Source organism: Polyodon spathula, chromosome 1 (genome assembly GCF_017654505.1).
Source record: "Polyodon spathula isolate WHYD16114869_AA chromosome 1, ASM1765450v1, whole genome shotgun sequence".
Taxonomy (NCBI): domain Eukaryota; kingdom Metazoa; phylum Chordata; class Actinopteri; order Acipenseriformes; family Polyodontidae; genus Polyodon; species Polyodon spathula.
In genome coordinates this window covers 2,538,381-2,556,475 of record NC_054534.1, presented here as the reverse complement: position 1 = coordinate 2,556,475, position 18,095 = coordinate 2,538,381, and the positions used below count along the sequence as shown (strand labels likewise).

At 38.9% G+C, this 18,095-nt stretch overlaps 1 protein-coding gene across 1 annotated transcript in view; it reads left to right on the top strand.

Moving 5' to 3' along the window:
• The window catches only part of LOC121329502 (PHD finger protein 24-like), a 45,037-nt gene that overhangs the window by 16,060 nt on the left and 10,882 nt on the right, over positions 1 to 18,095 (top strand). The window contains exon 3 of the mRNA XM_041275128.1: positions 5,277 to 5,462. Coding sequence (XP_041131062.1) covers positions 5,277 to 5,462 — 186 coding nt within the window. The remainder of the gene's footprint in view (positions 1 to 5,276; positions 5,463 to 18,095) is intronic.

Sequence of the window (18,095 nt, the reverse complement as noted above, 5' to 3'; positions counted from 1 at the left end):
TCCACGTTTGTTTCATTTGAAGTGCTTAAAGTTTAATTTCAGTTCCCTTTCAATTCGAAGATGACCACCAAAACATTATGCATGGGATATGCCTGCCTACTGGCTGTGGGTACTCTACAGAGCGTTAGGGCAGACTCCACTAGGTCGCTGTATGCTGCTAAGTTGAAGTATTTTCAAAATTGGTGTCTGGCTAGAAGTCATGACCCAATTTCTTGCCCCATGCCAGTTATCTTGCAGTTTCTGCAAGAACTGCTTGATTCTGGTAGCCCACCTTCCACAATGAAGGTGTATTTAGTGGCTATCTCTGAATGCCTTGCCCCTGTAGATTCGGTATCTCCTGGTGTGTATTTTTTGGCTACCCGGTTTCTCAAAGGTGCTCAGCAGTTATACCCTACCAGGAGGGCTGTTCTCCCTGAGTGGAACCTTGATGTTGTGCTGGAGGCTCTCACGAAGGCCCAGTTTGAGCACATACACTCCATAGAGTTGAAGCATCTGTCTAGGAAGACAGCCTTCTTCTCAGCTATCATCTCTGCAAAGTGGGTCAGTGAGCTGCAGGAGCTGTCAGTGCACAGCTCCTGTATACCTATTTGGGACGATGGCAGCAGGGTGTCACTGTGTACAAACCCTGCTTTCCTCCCCAAGATAATTACAGCCTTCCACATGAATCAGTCTGTGGATTTGGAGTCTTTCCCTCCACCTCTGTTTGCTGCGGAGGAGGATAGGAGATTGAATTTCCTCTGCCCAGTGCAGGCATTGAGGTGTTATGTGGATAGGAGAAGAGCTCTTTGTCTGTCATAGTATAAGGATCCTAGGACAGCCCCTCTCGAAGCAATGACTGTCGCATTGGATTGCGGACACAGTCTCTGCGGCAGTATGGCAGTGCTGGCTTACCCCTACCTGGGAGAGTGGCTCTGCATTATTAGAGGGTTGGCTACATCTTGGGCCCTCTTCAGTGAGGCCTCACTGTCTGATATATATGTATGCGGTGTGGCAAAGTTGCTAAGTGGAAACAGGTGCAGGAGTGATGCAGTGTGGTAATTAAACAAACAGAGCCTTGTAAAGTGGAATCTTTATTTTATATTCCAGGCCTGGTGACCTAAACAAGAATTCCCCAGCAATACACAACAATGTTTACTGCATGGGGTAAACAATAATGGGATTGCAGTTCCAGCTAATAAACACAATATCTGACCCACAATAATATATCATCAGTTCTGGGTGCGTGCAGTAGTGCTTGTGGTGGGTGATACAGGTTAATTAGTGACAATTGGTGAAGTGCTGTTCGGGCTTAGTGCTGGCCCTTGGAGACAGCTCTGGAACTGTGTTAGCTGTCTAGTAACGTACAAGACAAGACAAGACAATTACAAGACAAAACATTCACATTACTTTTTACTACTCATCAGGGTCTCCTTCTCAGTTTATAAACACAAACCAGTGCAAAGGAACAGATTGCGATTCTTCTTCCCCTTTATGCTGTCAAACATGACCCCTTGGTAAACAAGTGCAACCGCCTCTCTAATCTGCGGCTGCCACATCATTTCCCTTCCGGGTCAACGCATTATTGCAACTGAGTCTCGCCCCCTTCCTGGCTGGCCGACTTCCCTTGAACCCTGGGAAAGAACTGTCAGGTCAGCCCGTCCAGGGAACTCTGTTCTTGCTGCTTAGTGCATTCACAGGTCGGGAAGTAGATTTAACACCAAGAATCATTGTATTTCTGTTGCAGGCGGCTAGCTGACCTACACTGCATACATTCTCCAGGTTCTACCACTTAAATGTGGTAGATTCTTCTTTGTCTTCAATAGGCACGAGGGTCCTTCAGGTTGCAAGCTCGCACTGCTAACCTAGGGTTAAGAGGTTCTAATACGTCCCTCATAAGCTGCCATTCCTTCTCCCTCGTGAAAACTATACATTTCCCATATGTAATGTTGTTGGTGGTCGTCTTCTAATTGAAAGGGAACATTAGGTTATATACTGTAACCCTGGTTCCCTGAAAGAGACGACGACCACCAACCACAAGGTCGCTTTGGTCGCCCTCACGGGTTCGATGCAAAAAGAGAAATGGTTTCCATGAAATGACGGTTTTAATCCCTCTGTAGGCGAAACAAGGGCGTCATCCTAGGAATGGGCCAATCGGCAGCTCTGGTATCCCATACGTAATGTTTTGGTGGTCGTCTTCTCTTTCAGGGAACCAGAATCATGGTAACTAACTTAACATTTTTGTTGCTTTCTCAGCTACCAAAAGGCACAAGTAAACCTGCTGTTATTACTTTATCAAAACTTGTCTAATGCCGCTGTTTACTGCGAAAAAACAGCAATGGCAAGGAATGAAAAAAAGTTACAAATAAATAAAATGCGATGTCAACTTCATTTACTACCTATTTCAGGAATAAGCAAAACACTGTTCAGCTTGAACAGCTGTCTGGCTCCTTTGTTTTGTAGTTAATTCCCTGGAGTAAAGTAAAGGCATACATTTTCTTTATTCCTGGGATATTTTTCTATTTTAACGTGTTACACATTGTAAGGTCTTGCTGTAAAATAGACAAACACACACAGGGCCAGGGCCATGCCTCCTACCCTGCTGCTAAGCTGTCTCTGCCTGTGTTCAGAGCAATGTAATTGCTTTTATTACTTTCTGAAAAAAACGAATATACAAATGAATATTTAAATGATGAGTGTATATACACACAATGCCTTGCAAAAGTATTCAGACTCATGACCAATTCTTTCATATTACTGAATTATAAATTCGTTCTGTTTGATATTTTATTTTTAAACACTGAAACTCAGAATCAATTATTGTAAGGTGACATTGGTTTTATGTTGGGAAATATTTTTAAGAAAAATAAAAAACTGAAATATCTTGCTTGCATAAGTATTCAACCCCTTTGACTGTGGAAGCTCCCAGTTTGCACCGATGAAAGAAATTGCCCTAACGAGGACACAATTACCTTACCATTGGCCTCCACCTGTGAACCATTAAAGTTGCTGTCACATTTTCTGGATAAAAACCCCACTGTTGGAGGATCATTGGTAAGGCTGTGAATCTGAAGGAAAACGAAGACCAAAGAGCATTCTACAGAAGTTTGAGATAAAGTAGTACAAATGTATAGATTAGGGAAAGGGTACAAAATAATATCCAAGTGTTTGGATATCCCAGTGAGCACAGTTGGATCAATAATCAGGAAGTGGAAGCTGCATCACACCACCCAGGCACTGCCAAGAAAAGGCTATCCCTCAAAACTCAGCGCTCAAACAAGAAGGAGACTTGTGAGAGAAGCCACTGAGAGGCCACAATCACTTTGAAGGAGCTACAGAGTTCAGTGGCTGGGAGTGGAGTAATGGTGCACGAGTCAACCATATCAAGAGCTCTGCATAACACTTGCCTGTATGGGAGGGTGTCAAGAAAGAAGCCGTTACTCAAAAAGTACCATCTGAAAGCACGTCTGGAGTTTGCCAGAAAGCATGAGAGTGACCCAGCTGCGATGTGGGAAAAGGTTTTGTGGTCAGATGAGACCAAGATAGAGCTTTTTGGCCAAAACTCAAAGCGCTATGTGTGGCGCAAACCTAACACTGCCCATGCCTCAAGACACACCATCCCTACAGTGAAGTATGGTGGTGGCAGCATCATGCTGTGGGGATGCTTCTCATCAGCAGGGACTGGGCATCTTGTTACAATTGAAGGAAGAATGGATGGAGCAAAATACAGGAAAATACTGCAAGAGAATCTGCTTCAGTCCGCTAAGCTTGGGAGGAAATTCACCTTTCAGCAGGACAATGATCCCAAGCACAAGGCCAAAGCAACATTGGAGTGGCTCAAGAACAAAAAGGTGAATGTCCTACAGTGGCCCAGTCAAAGTCCTGATCTCAATCCCATTGAGAATCTGTGGCACTATTTGAAAATTGCGGTCCACAAGCGTCGTCCGACCAACCTGAACAACCTGGAGCAAATCTGCCAAGAAGACTGGACCAAAATCACTCTGACACTGTGTGCAAAGCTGGTACATACTTACCCCAAAAGACGTAAAGGTGGCACTACCAAATATTAATATGTGGGGGTTGAATACTTATGCAAGCAAGATATTTCAGTTTTTTATTTTTCTTAAAAATATTTCCCAACATAAAACCAATGTCACCTTACAATAATTGATTTTGAGTTTAAGTGTTTTAAAATAAAATATCGAACAGAACGAAATTTCAATGTACCATTTGTAATTCAGTAATATGAGAGAATTGGTTAGGGGTCTGAATACTTTTGCAAGGCACTGTGTGTGTATATATATATATATATATATATATATATATATATATATATATATATATATATATATATATATATATATATATACACTTCACTTCACAAGTGTTATTCCTGGGTGTAAGATGATTTGTTTAGTAATTACCACAGGTATGATAACTTTATCATCCTCCCTCCACACTTACACACTTATTGGTTGTAGTTTTGTGTGATATAAACAAACACAAAAAAATTGTTAAACCTTTTACGACAATTTGGATTTATGCTTTGCCTCAATACTCATTACCATTTAGAGTAATGGTAAAGAACTTTGTTTCTTGAACCCACTAACGTGGGATTATGGTTCCCCCGGGCCGACAATCAAAATAAATAAATAAATAAATATTTGCAGCTTTCAGTAATTAGAAATGACAAAAAAAAAAAAAACCCAAAAACATTGGCCCACCTTTTAGTAAAAAAAAAAAAAAAAAAGATATGTATTTATTTACAGTTATGACCTTTTGTAACAATTCCTGGCAGTGTGTGTGCAGTTACAGATTCTGATCCCTGCAGCAGTGACAAGGTTAATTACTCTGAAATTGTACAGAAGGCTTACTTGGAGAGTATATCGTGACTTTCTGTGAGCTAGTCTTTCTAATAAGATTGCATACATTTGAATGTAAGATAAGTGCTATGCAGGCGTACTATAATTGCAATGCCTGAGCCAGTATTGTTTTGTGCTTTATCAGCTGGTTACACAGACCCTGATTATCCCTACTCTGGGATTACTTTACCTAATGTACTGCCGGGGACTGTTCAACCAGCCATAAGACTATCATGAAGTCGTCTTTACCACCACCAATAATAATAATAATAATATAATAATACCACTACTACTACTACTACTACTAATAATAATAATAATAATAATAATAATAATAATAATAATAATAATAATAATAGTAGAGCAGCTCAATCTGACATTAAGACAACAGAAAAGCATTGCCTCTGAGTGACTCCCTGGTCCCTTGTCTCTCCACAGCCTGTGAATGATGAGATGTGTGAGATTTGCGAGGTGTGGACCGCAGAGGACCTCTATCCCTGTCGTGTCTGTACCCGGGTGTTCCACGACGGCTGCCTGCGGGAAATGGGCTACCTGCGCAACGGCAGCGTGCAGGAGCTCACCGAGACAGCACACACATCCATGGGCTGGAGCTGCTACTACTGTGTGAGTGTGCCCTGCATATAGCTGTGGATATAGTTGTGATGTTTAGTGTTCATTTTATGTGTGATTAATTACACAACAGGATTATTAGTTTGAAACTTGCATCCTACAGGCAATTGCAGGATCACTTTATAGCTTGCGCTGTTGCCCAAAAAATGGTCTCTAGTCTAGCGGGCAATAGTGCCTCCATCTCCCCGCCACAGTAATCAAAACAGATATTAACTACAGTTTTCAATACTCCATTTTTAGTTGCCCAGATCTGTCACTTTTTCAATCCTAGAGGTAACAATATTCCACTATAAGCTTTTTGTCAATATTTGTATATTATGTAAGTCCATTGAGCACTATTTTACTACCAATCTGTGATTAGCCTGCTATGTAGTACTTTAGTCCTTCTGTTATAAATGTTAGTTGACCTGATTTTATCACAGCACTGGGCCAGATTATATTCTGCTGTACCTTCTTCAACCAACTCATTTAAAACAGAAATGACCTTGATTTGACATCATGTGCAGTGGATTCACATCTGTGATAAAACTATAAGAATCTAAATCTATTAGACAAACGTTTAGCTGGTGCCTTCCTCCGTGTACTGATTAGGAACTGTACTGTATATTAGACTATATCAGTCTGTTAATGTTGGATAATCAGGAGTGGGGTAGGGGTATGAACAAATGCGAAATGTGTGTGTGTGTGTGGGGGGGGGGGGTGTGGGTGGGGGTGGGGGTGTTAAGTGTGCAGGGCTGATCTGTCATTTGATTCGTGTTACTGTATTGAATGGATATGTTTTCTCAGTTGCCCTAGCAGTGTGGAAAATCGAAATGTATCCATGCTTTACTCAGTCTTGTTTTGAAGCTGTGACCTTCTCTGCAGTGTTTTATAGCCACCTATAAAGGAACAGGTGCTCTCTTCTTAAAATAAAACCACTCTGTCTCAGTGATTGACTATCCCGGTAAAAGCTGTTAGAAATACATGTAACCTCTTGCAGAATATGTTTTACAAAGGTCAGTTTCATTTTTCTGTGTTTCCTAAAAGGCACATTTCTTACACTTACTCATTTTATGCTGCAGTGTTACTGATGGTCCGACAGCTATAAATACATATATTTACTAATGCATTTCCATGTACATCAACACAACAGAGCAATTTTATCTCATTATCCACACAGTGCATTTGCTCCCAGTGTTCTCTAGTTCTGTTTTATTTCATGCAATTGACTTTTTTTTTATAGTGCAAACAAGTGCAGAATGTTTTATTCTCCCTGGGCATTCAGATACCAGATGTATTCATTCTTCCTGACATTTTTACTCATTGCATTGAATAGAAAGTCTTTTAACAGACTATGTTAAAGCCCAGAGGCTTTTTCTTTTTTCAAGTATATGGTTTATATGTCCTTATCAGCGAGCCTTTGAATAGAAATGGAAATAGCAGTAACCTTATATAAGAAGAGACTCTGAACAATGGGAGTGGAGTTTATGGAGCTTGGCTCTGCTCCAGCACCAGAACAGAAAGTGCCATAGAGAGAAGGACTGTCTGCCATAGCAGCTTTTCCAAAGCAGCTTTTCCATTATTATTATTATTATTATTATTATTATTATTATTATTATTATTATTATTATTATTATTATTTGATACCATATTGAGTTAATCTGCCTTTTTAAAGCTCCTGCTGCATTGAAGCAGAACACTTTGGGTTAATGTGTTAATATTTGGTACACAGCTGTATTCTAGGAACATCTCACAACAGTTTCTTTACACAGCAGGGGAAAAAAGATAGATTCCAAAATTAGATCCTGTAAGAAAATGATTCATTCAGGACCACTGAAAATGAAAAAGCAATTTGATGGTATAATACAGTATAGCATTCATATTCTTAAAATGACTGATACTGGAACTATATCTACTGTGTTTATATATATATATATATATATATATATATATATATATATATATAATATATATTATATATAGAATATATATATGTGCAGGGAAATGCAAAGAAATTTACGTTCTTTAATATAAAAATGGAACAAAATTCCCCGTTATTAGATTGGGTTAATATTAACACGACGGACACTGGCTGTATACGTAATTTATTTAGTAAATCTTTAGTCCTTCCGGAAGATGGTTATGAAGTTCCTGAGAGGGTACGTCAGGAATTTACGAGCTGGTCTGCTTTTGGTGGGACCCAAAGAATTAAACTTCCTCTCCTCATAAATACCACTGCACAATAATTGTGTTTGTGGAAAGTAACTGCAATCATCTACTGCTGCAAACTAACAGGATTAGAAATGGATTGGTTAAAGGTGGAGGGTTAGGGTTAGGGTTAGGGTTAGGGTTAGGGTTAGGGTTAGGGTTAGGGTTAGGGTTAGGGTTAGTGTGACTGAGCTGTATGCATTACAGATCTTTTGTATAGTAGTTCATTTGGTAAGGGGCTGTATATGAATATAATTTTGATGGTCTCACCCCAGCTTTTTTTAAGAGTATTGCAAATGTTTTTATCTGTTTCCTCTTGCTTTGTGGATTATTGAACACTCAATATTTGGCACACCGGCAAAACCAATCATGTCACTGCAAACAGGCAGCGAGTCTCACTGAAGCCTGTGATACAGAGTAATCAAGGTCTCAAAGTTCACTGGAAATCCATAATCAGTCAGATGCACAGTATACTGTACCACAAACCTGCAAGACAACAGTGTGTGAAAACAGTGCTGGCAAGGTTATTGAAGGAGACAGATACTGAACTAACAACACCACACAGCTGAACATGCTTGGTTAATGCAGTTTCATATGAAGAAAAGACTAATGTCCACAAAAGCAGTCAACAGACACTCTTCTGTCTGTAAATAGTCAAATTATTATAAATAACTATTGAAAAAGTGCAGTAGATCCTGTAAAATTTCAAAAGAAAGGCAACATTTAATTTGTGCATAGTACTTACCTGTCCTCAACCACCATATACTGTAATATACCATACTCTGCAAAGTCTGTTTAAAGCCTGCAATTTTAACAAACTATTTTTTGAAAGTCTGATTTGCTTAACTAGTCGTTTACGTGATTATAAAAGGTCTATCGTGTATTATTCGCTGTGCCAGCATCCTAATGGTCCTTCTTTCTGATGTGTGTGAACAAGCTAGCAGTAATTGCTAAGGCGAGATGTCATGACTCACTGTAGGGGTTCTCCCCCTAGAGGCTGAGGAGTTAATTATAGTGACATCAGCATAAGAGACATACTTTTTGTACACCTCCTTCTCATGAGAAGACATTTCTATTCAATTTCTCTGCCAAGTCATTACAATACACACCACCACTACAGCTCTGCATTTCTGTCACCAAGGAATTACATCAGACATGTACAGCAGCACATTGTAAGTATGTTTTCATAGGAATTACATCAGACATGTACAGCAGCACATTGTAAGTTTGTTTTCATAGGAATTACATCAGACATGTACAGCAGCACATTGTAAGTATGTTTTCATAGGAATTACATCAGACATGTACAGCAACACATTGTAAATATGTTTTCATAGGAATTACATCAGACATGTACAGCAGCACATTGTAAGTTTGTTTTCATTCACTGGTGAGAAGCTGCTTATAATCATTTAAATGTTGAAACTGCAACAAGTGCACCAGAGTGAAGAGGAACGTGCAAAACAAAAAATTAACAATGTTTTGTGGAACAGAAACACTTTAAATCAGCATACCATATGGTATATATATACCACCATATATATATATATATATATATATATATATATATATATATATATATATATATATATATATATATATATATATATATATATATATATACAGTACCAGTCAAAAGTTTGAGTACACCTGCTTGAAACCAGGTTTTTCATGATTATCTATGCTTTTAACTGTATAAACTTGTCTATAAACACTTAATATTTCATTATATGATACGTGTAATTATATTCGCTGATAATCATAAGTGAATTGCGTTCAAAAATGTAATTTTTAAATGAAAATGTAAATCTCACCCAAAGCAAGGGGATTTCAGTCTGAAGCCCAAATCAGTTAAAAGTCTGAAATGTGTACAACATGGTGTTAGAACACTGGCATAAAAGTATAGTATAAAAGTATAAAAGTGTCTTTGTTAGATGTTCTCTGAGTTAACTAGCATGTTACCTAATTAACCTTTTGTCACTAATTATTGTTAACAGGTCCATGACTTTTATTACTATAAATATAGGTAGCATAGGCACAAGTTTGTCATTCCTGAATGTAAGGGAGCAGAACATTTTGAGGAATTCAAGATTTAGAGACAATTTTCAATTTTCTTGAACATTGCTTTGATACTCCTTATGTAAAACATTGTCAATTATGAAAAAAAATATGTCATTATATTTATATATATATATATAGATATATATATATATATATCTATATTATATATATATATATATATAATATATTAGATATATATATATTAAAACTGCTCGGCCTTATGAAGGTGCTAAAGGCCGGAATCTAGAATGAATGTGGGTCATTGTAACCTATGGGCATGCGTCACCCACACAGAAAATATGGGACTCACAGACGATTTGTTTAATTTTCCAGATACATAGAAATTGTATTTGTAACACCATGGAATCTGACAGCATTTCCATCGAATTCCTTATTTTTTTTACATAATTGGCAGAGCAGGAAGGTTACATTCTCAGCAGATTTGTTTTCTCATACAAAATAAACAATAAAGATGAAACTAAATCAGTAAAACAAGTGATTATTTTACACACTGTTATTCTGCAGTAAAATACCGCAAAGAAAAATAGATTCTACCATATGCATTACAATGATATAGAAATGTTTTAATCCAAGCATCTTGGTCATGAATATACATAAGCTGCCTCCTCTTGTGTGAGCAAACTGTAATTAGTATTGGAGACGATCCTCTACATTTTCAGAGGGGTCCCAATGTAGGAGTTGCAATGGAGAGGGAAATACAGTTAAACATGTTTCACTCGCGCTATATCTAGAAAGACTTTCCTGAAACTTTTTTAAAAAATGAATTTTATTAACCCAGCTGTATGCAGCGAATGGGTCTTTCTCCCCGCAGTGAAAATGTATTTTAAGAGTATTTCCTTCAAGATCAGTTTTCTGCCAATGTTGGCACACATTGCACAGAAAAAAGCAACAACAACAACTAAAAAAGTTTAAACAGATATTGCAAATGCTGTTGGCTATTAATTTCAGAAGTCCATCTTATGTATTATTTAGAAGAGAGATATAATTAACGCTTAGTGTGTGTGCAGTGATTTCTTGCTTTATTCGTACTTTTATTTATATTTTTTTTAGCCCTGCATCTACAAGTTTCAGGTACTGAGTCTGACTCCCAATGTAAAATTACACTTAATTAGAGAACACCTTCAGAAGGCCCATAAATGAATAAAAATAACCGAGAAGTACGAGGCATTCATTTATGTGATGCAGAATGTAGAGTGGCCTTGCTTTTATCCAGGGCTGCGGAGGGTTCTCTTTGTGAGTATTAGCTCGTAACTAATGTACGAGCAGGATAAAAACAACAGCCTGGAAACTGATGCTGTATTTCTGGGGAAGCACAGTATCTGGTACAGTTTAGCTGGATTATATGTGATTTGGGATCTGCATACAAGCTAGCACCTCTAAGGCTTATGCTTTTTTGGAGGCTGATATTTAACCCTGTCAGCCTAATGGAAGAAATGCATTATGGGTTCAAGTTTACAGTGATCAGAGTTAGACACGCAATTAGTAAGGCATACCTGGAGACACATTAACAGCACAGCATGAATAAAGAGTGCAAAAACAGCCGCTCACAATCTATTTTCTGACATTATGTTTTTTACAATTGCAAATTTTCAAATGCAACGTCATAAATAAACTGCTGCATCCCGGCATCGTAAATCACATGGTCTGATTGCAGCTGTGTCATTGGATTTAGCACAGAAACAACAGCACAGAAACAACAACACAGAACAAACAGCACAGAAACAACAACACACACACAACAGCACACACACAACAACACAGAAACAACAGCACAGACACAACAACACAGACACAACAGCACAGACACAACAACACAGACACAACAGCACAAAAACAACAACACAGACACAACAGCACAGAAACAACAACACACACACACACAACAGCACAGACACAACAGCACAGACACAACAACACAGACACAACAGCACAGACACAACACCACAGACACAACAACACAGAAACAACACCACAGACACAACAGCACAGAAACAACACCACAGACACAACAGCACAGAAACAACAACACACACACAACAGCACAGAAACAACAGCACAGAAACAACAGCACAGATACAACAACACAGACACAACAACACAGAAACAACAGCACAGACACAACAGCACAGAAACAACAGCACAGAAACAACAACACAGAAACAACAGCACAGACACAACAGCACAGAAACAACAGCACAGACACAACAACACAGAAACAACAGCACAGACACAACAACACAGAAACAACAGCACAGACACAACAACACAGACACAACAGCACAGACACAACAACACAGAAACAACAGCACAGACACAACAACACAGAAACAACAGCACAGACACAACAGCACAGAAACAACAGCACAGACACAACAGCACAGAAACAACAACACACACACAACAGCACAGAAACAACAGCACAGAAACAACAGCACAGACACAACAACACAGACATAACAACACAGAAACAACAGCACAGACACAACAGCACAGAAACAACAACACAGAAACAACAGCACAGACACAACAGCACAGAAACAACAGCACAGACACAACAGCACAGAAACAACAACACAGAAACAACAGCACAGACACAACAGCACAGAAACAACAGCACAGACACAACAACAGAGAAACAACAGCACAGACACAACAACACAGACACAACAGCACAGAAACATCAATACAGACACAACAGCACAGAAACAACAACACAGAAAGTGATTATGAACCAGGAAGTAGCAGCAACATTTCAGTTATAGCTCTGAAGTATCAGAATATCCTAGAGGGAAGTATTAAGTTTAAGTATGCTTAGCAATTATTTAAACTGAGGTTAATCACCTTATCCAGTATGTCTTATCACCCCAGGGGAATGTGTGTTGTGGATGCAATGCAATATTACTGAACATGCAGCCACAGTGCTGCTAACTACCCTGTTGGGACATTCAGGATATTGTAGATCTGTATGTTAACATCTGAATATGTGACATGTTTTAATTTTGCTAATTATTTGGATCAATGAGTTCAGAACACCTGGACAATATTGTTTTTTTATTTTCTTTGAAGTTAAACAAAATTCTGCAATGTGGTGTTTCCGGCAGTGAACTCACTTTTAAGCTAGATTAAAATTGTAAACATCACACATATTAGGCACCCTCATTATCAGTCAAATGGCTAGTATCTCATTCATCATTCGATAAACAACAGTCCAATAATCAGCTAAAAAGGGCTTTCTATCTTACCTCAGTCCATTCCTCCCTGTTGTACATCAGAGTTGGCCTCCTGTTTTTTGGTTTTGTCTAAGGGGGGGGGGGGGGGCAGCTATCCTGCCCCCCTGCCCATGGCTTCCCTACAGTCAGCCTGACAGTCAGGCAGTCAGGGGTACCTAGAAGGGCGAGGCCAAACATCAAATTTGCGATGAAAATATGTATAATGTAGTATTTGTTGTCTAAGCTTTAATAAATGCTGTTCTTTCTATTGCATTAGATTTTACCATTTACCAACCATCCCTTGAAGACAGATGCACAAAAAATACAAACGGGAAACACAATCGCAGTTTATTTATAGCACTTTCGATGACAGGGCATACATAACTGTGTAATACGATTGTTATAATATGGTAACAACCTGATTCCTGCTCTTACACAACTACTACTGATGAAACAATTGCCATGTAAATGTAAATATCCTGTGCCATGGTGTTCCTAAGTAAGAAGATGTTGTTCATTTGGGTGTTAGTATACAGTAGATGCTATGAAAGGCTATTGGTAATTATCCATTTAATACAATGCAACGACATGGCTAGGCAAGCCCTATAATTTAAAACGGTACTGCTTCTTGTCTAGGATATTACATGGAAGCTCTGACAAACACTTCAAAATGACAATGGTGGGAGAACTGTTTGGGAGTGACATTGCAACAACATACAAACTGAAAATAACGAATCACACCAAGCAATTGCAATTGAAACAACAGCATGGAGAAATATGTTTAAGAATCCGGACCAACTAGTAACAAACAGCAAAGACGAGTAATGGGAGCAGATCAGGTAAGTGAAGAGTGGAAGAGAAGAAGGACGAGCTAAGAAGCAAGCACTCACGTTAACTTCCCCAGAAGACTCAAACAAATGCTTTTCATTGCTCAAGAGCTGGACAGATTAGAGCCTGAGCAGCTTAAGGAAGAGAGGCTGAACAATTAAGAACAGTTTCACATCAGAGCTCTAGATGTGCTGATTTGTCAACTGCTTGTGTTGGTTCAAGAGACTCTCTGGCTGAGGAGCTGCTTGTGTTCATTTAACAAACAAAAATCAGGCCATTTAAAGGCCCATTTATTGTTTGTCATTGCATTGCTCCCAGTGCATTCATTGTCTGTGTGGAAAGGGGTCTGTCTTTTCTGGTTTGTTAGATTTTGTCCATCATAGCTCCTCACAGTGGGTTGCAAGCATCTATGGGTTTGATGGGGCGATGTTTTCCAATGGGTTTGATGGGGAGGGGTGTTTTCCAATGGGTTTGATGGGGAGTGGTGTTTTCCGATGGGTTTGATGGGGAGGGGTGTTTTCCGATGGGTTTGATGGGGAGGGGTGTTTTCCGATGGTACCCCCTGGAGACAGTCCTGATGGATATGTTGGTCTGTGCAGCTACTGCTTTGAGGGGTCAGCTTGTTGCACGGACACCAGCTAGCATGACCTTGTGATGTCACTGAGCTCTTTCATGCTGCTGATCCCATGGTTGTTGCTGAATAGTTTCACAAAGCTTGCAGTGCATAGGTCTAGTGGATCACATGACATACCCAACATACTCATTTTTACTTACACTTCATTAAAGTACCATATGAATGTTTTAGAAGTTTCAGCTGTGTCTGAGGCTGGATTTGAATTGAACACCTTTGAGGTACATGACTGGCATACTAATCGCCTCACAGAAGAGCGTGATTCATTTTGCAGAGGTGTAATGGTGTCACCTCCATTCCCCACCAGTGTTTGCTGAGCAGCAGTGATTGATGAGGCTCACAGACACTGCTTGTTACAATGTAACAGGGAGCAAAGGTTTTCAAATTTGTCTTAAAACTGATTAGTCAACTACTTATCAAATGGTAAACAGTAAAGATCTGTTTTCATTCTCCTGCTGCATGCCTGGTCAGATTCCCCACAGGTCTGTTAAAATAACTGCATTTTCATACCATACAAGGCATTTTATATGTTTTATTTATAAATCAAATGATAATCCAGGGAATATTACAAATAGTTGTTTTAGAAGCTCTCTTCTTTATACTTGTATAATATGATCATCATAAGTAAACAGATAACTGGATCACTGAATTCCAAAATGTGATGTATTCTGATGATCTAATCTGATTGTGTGTAATCAGACAACTGAGAAGTATGATAACCTATAGACATATAAACTTCCAGTCATAAAGGCTTGCTTTCAATAGAATAGGAGATTGATATTCGGGATTTGTAGTGCTTGAGGCATTGAGGAAGGGGAGGACAAAGCTTACTGATAACAGTGAGGCTTTGCTCATATTCAGCAATCACACAGTGGATTTACATATGAATTATAATCCTGGTGCTCTTCTTTAAATTTATTAAATGCATGTTTTTTTTTTTTTTTTTTTTAAATGTCTGAAAATTTTTTTAACATAAAAGACACATTTCTGTTCAAGACTTTAATAATACAGAGCCCTTCCTATGCAGAGCTCTTTAAACTAGATGGAAAGAGGTGCAAACATTTCTGATACCATGTCCAGTTTCAATGGCAGCCTGTTACACTTGCAACAATTGGGCTTAAAAAAGTAAGCCACCACCAACTCTTTTAATGTTTAAAGGTGTATTTTGCTTGCATGCCTTTAATAAACATGTATGGATCTCTTGGTATGCAAGCTGCAGAGTGAAAGAGCCGGAGCATGACTGCAGGTCCCTGAGGCCTGAACCGTTTGTGCCGTGACTCAGGAACTAAACACTGAAATGATTCACCTTTCCCAGGCACATTATTACTGACAGTTTGCTCTTAGCTGAAGATGTCTGCTACCTTAGATACTTACTAAGCAGGGAACAGTGAGTACCCCTGTCTAGCTGCTGTGTGGGGCCTCTCACAACTCAACAAGCCTCAGATGAGCTCCCATCTACATGGATAACACATCCTTGTCAAAATAATGTGGCTTATTATTTTCATTTTGAATGGCTCTTTTCAAATGGATTGATCTGTATAAAGAATGAGTAGCTTCAAATGACTTTCATTATATATATATATATATATATATATATATATATATATATATATATATATATATATATATATATATATATATACACACACACACACACACACACACACACACACACACACACTGACTGTACAAAACATTAGGAACACCTGCCCTTTCCATGAAATAGACTGACTGAATCCAGGTGAAAACTATGATCCCTTAAATCCACTTCAGTCAGTGTAGATGAGGGGGAGACAGGTTAAAGAAGAATTTTTAAGCCTTGACACAATTGAGACATGGATTGTGTATGTGTGTCATTCAGAGGGTAAATGAGCAAGACAAAAGATTTAAGTGCCTTCGAACGGGATATGGTAGTAGGTGCCAGGGGTGCTGGTTTGAGTGTGTCAAGAACTGCAACGCTGCTGGGTTTTTCACGCTCAACAGTTTCCCGTGTGTATCAAGGATGGTCCAACACCCAAAGGACATCCAGTCAACAATAGGCCAGTGGTCAAAAATGGCTCATTGATGAAAGACACCAATGGAGAATCGTGCAGAGCAACAGACGGGCTACAGTTAGTCAAATGACAGTCCAGTACAACATTGGTGCCGAAAGACCCATAAAAGAATGCACAACTTGTCATACCTTGACACGGATGGGGTGTGGCAGCTGACAAATATAGTTCCACTTCTTTCAGCAAAACACAAGAAACTGCGGTTGCAGTGGGCTAAAGAATGAAAACACTGGACAGGGTATGGAGAAAACTACATGAGTACATGCATCCATCATGCCACGTGTCAATATTACAGGCTGGTGGTGGTGGGGTGTGTTTTCATGGCACACATTGGGCCCCTTGATAAAAGTGAAGCAACGTTTGAATGCCACAGGATATCTGAACATCACTGCCAATCAGGTGCATCCCTTCATGGCAGCAGTGTATCCATCTGCTAATGGATTTTTTCAGCAGGCTAATGCCCCATGCCACAAGGCTAGGCTTGACCAGGAATGGTTCCACGAACATGACAGTGAATTCAGCTTACTGCAATGGCCTGCTCAGTCACCATATCTCAATCCAATTGAGCATCTGTGGGATGAGGTGGAACGTGCTATTCGGAGTAGAGATCTACTACAACTTGACACAACTGTGAGAAGCATTGAAGTCAGCATGAGCCAGCATCCCTGTGGAACACTTTCGACACCTTGTAGAGTCCATGCCCTGACGAATTGAAGCTGTTCTGAAGGTGTTCCTAATGTTTTGTACACTCAGTGTGTGTTTGTGTGTGTGTTTATTTATATATATATATACACACACACACACATACACACACACACACACACACACACACACACACACACACACACACACACACACACACACACACACACACACACACACACACACACACACACACACATACACACACACACACACACACACACATATATATATTATATATATATATATATATATATATATATATATATATATATATATATATACTATTTTACAATGTTTGTGATTCTGGGTTGTGGTGCTCCTCCAGTCTCCAGTTATTATAAGTCCTAGTCAATCTGAACTGGAACTTGGAACTGAACAGCCTTCCTCCGTTCCACTCCAATCATGTGACCATGTGACCTGCTCTACATTTAGAAAGAAAAGTGAATGTAAAAAATAATTACATTTTTATCATTTGTTTAAAGTAAAATGACCAAAGTTATATTTTAGTAAATATAAACACTACAACAAGAGGATTGTTATCTGTTTCAGTTCTTGTATGGCCTAGTCTACAGTATTTACCACCGTACCTAAAGTAACATTAGGTAGGCAAAGACTTGAGCTGGTCAGAGTCTGTGAAACCAGCCCTTAATGTTAATGGTCTCCATTAATGAGTTTCAATTTCAGAATAAACACAGTGTTGCTGTTGTTATGCTGATAAGTGGAGCAGGCTCCACCAATTGTTGTGGTGATCTGAGCTTTCTGTAATTATTTTGCTACTGTAGAACGTCAGTATTATTCAGAACATTTCCACTTAGAAGTTTTTGTTATATTGATCAGATACATCCTGTTAGTATTGACATTTCCATATAGAAAAGGAGAGAACCGCACACTCAATTGCGCTCCAAAAATCTCTCTCTTTAATTTATAAAAAAAT